A 7007-nucleotide genomic window follows, 5' to 3' on the forward strand; every position below is an offset into this window, starting at 1 on the left:
TATAATGAATAACGAACTGATCATTATTTTTTAACAGTGAACCATAACAACCCTCAATTCCCTCGAATTATTTTCATATCCACAATTAAGACATTCAAATTATCACTGCACATAATCGGGCGTAGATCCAGGATTTGGTTTGGGGAGACTGAATTATTAAAATAAAAAAGAAGACTTATTTTTTAAAATGAAAAAAATACTGGGTTTTTTTTCGATATTTTGTGGTGTGGACCACATGCACCCATGGCCTGAGTTACTCCGCTCCTATATGAAACGTATGGTCCAGTAAATTTTGATATATGTGTGGTTTCTATTGTCAGAGACGATGAAAGATTAAAATGTATAAATCAAGATGATAAATTATGTAGTTATAATTTACAAAAAGAAAGTTATTCTTTAGTCTATTGTAGTCCTGTTTTATCTTTAATGGAAACGTATCATTCAAAAAATAAGTGTCGTGTCTGCCTTCCCTCTGTACTAAGCTATATTATCTTTCACATAGAAGTGCATTATAGCAGCTGAAATGCCACAACTGTCTTATCTAGTCACACAAAGTTAATGCCAATATCTTTTTTAACAGTTATTATATTTTTTGTGTGTGTTTTATTATTTATACCTTCTTTTTTTTATTATTTAAACCTCCCCTTTCAATCAGTGTATTACCAAAGGAACACAGAAGAATATATTACATAAAAAAACGATAAAACAAAGCAAACAACGTCACTTTTTTTATACTTTATTACTTAATTACAAAATAAACAAATTATTTTTCATAGAATTTGGGATGTCTTTACGGTAAAGAATGACATTCACGTGTATTTTTCTACAATATTTACAATTTCCACATAAATATGTAGTTTAAAGGTTAAAAAAAGTAATAAAGTATTTCATATTATCTTTCTGTATATTTTGACAGATTACGTAGTTGATGTAGTGTGCTGAACGTCTGAAGTGACAAATAGGAATGAAATATAATACCAAAATAATAAAATAATTATTTATGTAAACTTCTTTGAGCAGGATGCACCAACTGCTAATATTTGCTATTCTCTTGTCGACTGCATATGGTCATTATCTGACTGTTAATCACCATGTTGAGACTGGACAAGTGTTAAGTGGAAATATTAATTCTGGGTTGGACATAGCACATCACCCACCTTTGACGGCCTATGGCAGCCTTATCAGACAAGTAAAACCTGGAAAACCTGACGGCACTGGGGATATCTTTCACTTGGCACCATACTTCGGATATTCTGTATTGAGTGAACCAAATCACGTGTACAAATTTGGAAGTTTTTTCGGTAAGATTCTATTAATGAACTTAAAATAATAATTTAAGACAATCTAAGTATGATATAGATCTCTAATTTCGTTATCCTCGTATATAGAAATAAGAAGATATGGTATGCATGCCTGCAACTGAGACAACTCTCCATACAATTCCCAATGTGTTAAAAAGGTAACACATACAAACGAGCACGATTTTAAAAAGTTTGGATTTAAGAATATTCTGAGACTATTATGTAAAGTGATCTTAGATATATAAACGTATTTATCAATTGTGATTTTGTGAAACGGGAACCGTCAAATAATATATATATATATATATGTCACGATATCACAGTAGCATGGGTTCGAATCCCGGCGAGGGAAGAACCAAAAATTTGCGAAAGCAAATTTACAGATCTAACATTGTTTGGAGACAACCCAACAATGTTAGATCTGTAAATTTGCTTTCGCAAATTTTTGGTTCTTCCCTCGCCGGGATTGGAACCCATGCTACTGTGATATCGTGACACCAAATCGCCTGCACTGCAGCCGTCCCGCTAGACCACACGACCACCTGGGGTCTCAAAAAAGCTTTCGGTGGGCATGTGTTACCTTTCCACTTCTGTGACTATATATATATATAGAGATCCATTTTGTTACAACCTGTGATCAATTTTATTTGGCAATCGCCAATGGCAGTCAGCAGGGTTAAAGAACATCAGTTGTTCGACCTGTTAGTCAAATGCGTTTTGTTTAAATATACTTTTTCACTCTTTTGGTCTTTTGGAAAATGTTGTTTGTGCTGTTTTTAGACCCTTCTACAACGAAATTTGTTTGACATGCACACGTATAAAAATTGCGGTTTTTATCCAACGCAGTCATAGGTTTGAACGTAGTTTTCAATTTAGACTCGTTTATATATATATATATATATATATATATTGAAATCGTATTTTAATACACGCAGTATTGACTTTCAAGACTGAGTGTTATTCTATAGATTTTATTTTTACAAAGTTTGCTTGTACAATAATATTATATAACGGTAATAGGCATGCATGTATATTGTACAGCCACACTTTGTGTAAAACAAGTCTTCTAAATACAACTTTAAAAGTTTAAAAGAACACTAAAGTTCGAAAATAAGTCTGTGGAGCCCATTTTCCAACATACCGGATTATTGGGTCGGGGATGCCCTCATATTGAGCTAAATTTATGGCAAACTCTTTACCTGTTCTTCTTCAAACTTAAATTTGTCTTACTGCTGTAAAATATCATAATTTTGACTGAAAACACATCATGTTTGTCGATCATAAGACGGGTCCCGGCCCTTTGTCCCAAGTTACGATCATGTCTGTTTGCTTCTATATAAAGAAAGGAGATATGGATTGTTTGCAAACAAAGCAGGTATCCACCAAACTTCAAATTACAAAGCGGTGCAAACAATTAAAGGTAACCGTATGGCCTTTAACAATGAGAGCATACAGTATATATACAGTTGGCTGTAAGAGTTTTCGACATGGAAACTGAAACAATTCAAGTGAGAAAACCAACGGCCTAATTCAGTCATAATAAAATGATAAACTAGTAACATACTACATAGTATAGGAACTTTAAAATTTATAAAGGAGGCCGTAAACAGAGCTGTGGTAGTGACACGATTATTCACTACATGTATTGAACTCTCTGTGTTTAAACTGCACTTTTGATCAAATCAGTTTAGAATAGTAATGATCCACACATTTCAAACCAAAGCAAATTTCCAGATTTCAGATATTTATTTCATTTTTGCTTTGGACTGCTTCAATTGAAAATTTGTTATAAACATTTTGCAAAAGATACGAATTATCAAAACTATTTCAGTATCGAAAGCTGGTGTATACAACTGTGCAACATATTGCTATGATACATAGTTGATGAAGTACTGAACACATCTAGAAATATAGTCAAACTAACTAATTCCTGGTTTTAGCAGACAAATTGAATTTCAATTTAAGAATTGAATGCTTCTTTTTGTAAATTCATTGGGGTGTAAAAGCGTTGACCGAAGTGCATTTAATATGGTGCGCGGAAGCGCTTCAATCTCAAAATGTGCGCACGGTCAACGCTTTTCACAACCCTATGAAGTTACAAAAAGAAGCATTCAATACTTATAATTACATTTTTTTAAGCTATGATCATGAAAACACGAATTTTATAACTTTTTTATTCAATTTACCTGTGCACTTTATTGTGGAACCACGTGTTATCATGAATGAAAAGTTTTATTGACTGATGCAATTGCTTGACATGTGATGTGCAGTTAGCCAATCAGAATAAAGTATTATAATGAAACATACATCAATGTAATTATTGGTATATATATAATTGCTATAAAATGTCTGTATTTGTTTTTGAAGTATCAATTTTTCGCTATTTTTCATTCATGATTGAAAAATTAATTGAAATCAAAATAAAGTTCTATAATTTTCTAGGAAAGGATGTCGTCATTCATAATAAAAAAAATATTTATCTGCTCAAGGCATTTTATAAGTTCGACGTTACTTTTGACGTTTTTCACGATATTATATAAATGTAGTTTTTGATTGATGGCACCGCATATAAGTAAAAGTGAAAATGTCATAAAAAAATAACTAATAATACATGTATATAACATTAGAGTATTACACAAATTATATTCAAAAACGTTTGCGTTGCGTTCTTCTTTGAAGGTTACATATTTTGCGGTGTTTGATGCTATAATGTATTGACTTTCCTGCATGTATCTCAGAACACGCATTGTATCATATTTTAAATAGGTGTATGTCAAAAGAGTAAAAAAAAAACTAGGTAAAGATTCATATAATCCATCACCTTGTATATAATAAAGTCAACGAGGCTTTAAATACAAATTTATGTTATTTTTTAAATTTACATATAATACATTAAAAGGGTAACAAAAGTCAACATAAATATTGAATCATAGTACAAAAGTACAACCACTAGCACTAGAACATTCAACTTTTCCGAGAGAAACTTGAATATGCGTGTAAACACCGAACAGTATATATATTCATACAGACCGACTTGGTACAGTCACACAATGCGGTGGGATTAGACCATTCATTAAACGAGGAATTAAGAATGCTTCAAGTTCTTATGGGAAACGCAGGAGGATTTTCTATGATTAAATTTCTATTAACCTGTTGCTAATTTTATTATAAGTGAATAGAAATCTATGAAATTTAAACGCAAGGTTTATGACCACAAAATGAAAGGGGATTGATTTTGGGGGTTTGGGTCTCAAAAGTTAAGGAAATAAGGACTAAAAAGGGACATACATAAGCATTTTTGTTGGTTTTCGCACAATAACTTTAGTATAAGTATATATGAATACAAGGTTTGTGATGACAAAAGGAAGGTTTGGATTGATTTTGGGAGTTTTTGGTCCCAACATTTTAGGAATAAGGGACCAAAAGGGTCAAAAATTAAACTTTGTTTGATTTTATCAAAAAATGGAAAAAAGGTGTTAGTTGATATGCTGAATGTTACCATGTAATTAGATTCTTATTTTTTGGTCCTGTTTTCAAATTGGTCTACATTAAGGTCCAAAGGGTCCAAAATTAAACTTAGTTTGATTTTAACAAAAATTATTTCTTGTGGTTCTTTGATATGCCGAATCTAAACATGTACTTAGATTTTTGATTATGGGACAAGTTTTCAAGTAGGTCCAAATCGGGGTCCAAAATTAAACTTTGTTTGATTTCAACAAAAATTGAATTCTTGGGGTTATTTGATATGCTGAATCTACCATGTATTTAGATTTTGGATACTAGTATTGGACAATAATAGGTAAATGTCCAATTTAATTTTAAACCACATTCATTCTGTGTCAGAAACCTATTTTGTGTCAACTATTTATTCACAATCAAAATTCAGAGCTTTATCAAGCTTGAATTTTGTGTCTCAAATGTTCAGGATTCGACCTCTGTGGTCGTATAAAGCTGCGCCATGTGGTCCGAGACCACCATTGTCGGCCCTTGATTTCGTTGTTTCATTTCGTTTTTCACAAATATAGTCCCTAGTGTTGACAGTGGGTTACTTGCCATTAATTTTTATACCCCTTCCAAATTCATTTCTCCATGTTCAATGCCTCAAATTGCAAGTAGGGGGATGAAATTACACTGTAAAAAAATTTGGGTCCAGAATTTTAAAGGAAAGTAGTGATTTGGTCCAGCTGAAAAAGGTTGAAAATAAGCACTTCGGAAGCTGTCAAAAGATTTCAAGACGCCCTAAACATAAAATTGTCCATATTTTGAGTTAGAGGCGATGAAGTTTTCTATAAATTTGATATGATTTGTCCCAAAAGTAGTACAACACACTGTAAAAGTTTCTTTGAGAAAGCGCAGGTGGGATTTTTTTTATTTTCATTTATGTTCTAAAAGAAATGCTTTACGAATTAATTGTGTTCTCGGACCATGTGGAGCATCTGTTTTTTTTTATATTAATTTCAATGATTTACGCGTGTTTCTGAATGATATGTATGGTCACTAAAATATTATATATGCGTGGAGAGCTCTCTGTCATATGAACATTAATAAACTAGAAATGTTTTTGGGCTTAGTATGACGGCCATTTCACTGATCTATAGTACCCATTATTGTTTCGGGGCCAACTGACGCCCGCCTCTGGATGTGAGATTTTCTCGCTGAGTTGCTGACTCATTTATGGCTTTTGGCTGTTTTCTATCTTCGGTGCGATTGTTGTCTCATTTGATTATGACACATTCTCAAATTCTATTCTCTATTTTATGTATTTGGTATCTACTATCAATTCCAAAATTGACTATCAACAGCGGTCACTGATAAATTAAATAGATACTAGTATGAGGTTATTCATCTTGTCTATATATCCGTACTTTTTTTTAATGTTTCGTGTAATCATAAAAAAATTGTGTCTCATTTTTGTAAATATTTTTTGTTCATTTTCAGGTGGGAGAAGAAACAACCACAAGGATTACTGAACATTGTCAGACAGAATTGGTGCCAAGCATAAATAATTAAAAAAAACCTTTACTGATCTATTTCTATTTTGTATGTGCTAGTATTCAAATACCATCACTCAACTGAGAGAGGTTATTCGAGGGAAGGAAATTCATGTTGGAAAAATACATCAACGATAACTAGAATCACAAAAATTATGGACTGTACGCCAGTCCAAACAAACCAGCATCATCCAATCTCTTCACACGGTAAACTATACCTAACCAATCAACAACATTCATTAAACCGACGGTACACCATACCAAACCAACCTACATCATTCGATTATTCTGACGGTACACTAAACCCAACCAACCAACAACACTCAATTATACCGATGGTACACCATACCAAACCAACCTACATCATTCGATTATTCTGACGGTACAATTAATCCAACCAATCAACAACACTCAATTATACCGATGGTACACCATACCAAACCAACCTACATCGTTCAATAAATAATGGACGGTACATCAGACCAAACCAACCTACATCGTTCAATAAATAATGGATGGTACATCCGACCAAACCAACATACATCATTAGGTTCCTCCGAAACATAAATATTGGACAGTACATCAGACCAAACCAATCTTAAGTTCCTCCTAAATATAAATATTGGACAGTACACCAGACCAAACCAATCAATACCATTAAGTTCCTCCGAAACATAAATATTGGACAGTATACCAGACCAAACCAACATGCATC

The 7007-nt window shown here is 32.7% G+C and overlaps 1 protein-coding gene across 1 annotated transcript; it reads left to right on the forward strand.

Annotated features, from left to right (window-relative positions):
• Positions 1 to 913: 913 nt before the first annotated feature.
• LOC134713845 (uncharacterized) lies at positions 914 to 6327 on the forward strand. The gene is made up of 2 exons (XM_063575120.1): positions 914 to 1301; positions 6240 to 6327. Exons 1-2 carry the CDS (start codon positions 1022 to 1024, stop codon positions 6269 to 6271), a joined length of 312 nt encoding a protein of 103 aa, XP_063431190.1. The 5' UTR covers positions 914 to 1021; the 3' UTR covers positions 6272 to 6327.
• The last annotated feature ends 680 nt before the right edge of the window (positions 6328 to 7007 follow it).

This window comes from Mytilus trossulus, chromosome 4 (assembly GCF_036588685.1).
Source record: "Mytilus trossulus isolate FHL-02 chromosome 4, PNRI_Mtr1.1.1.hap1, whole genome shotgun sequence".
Taxonomy (NCBI): Eukaryota; Metazoa; Mollusca; class Bivalvia; order Mytilida; family Mytilidae; genus Mytilus; species Mytilus trossulus.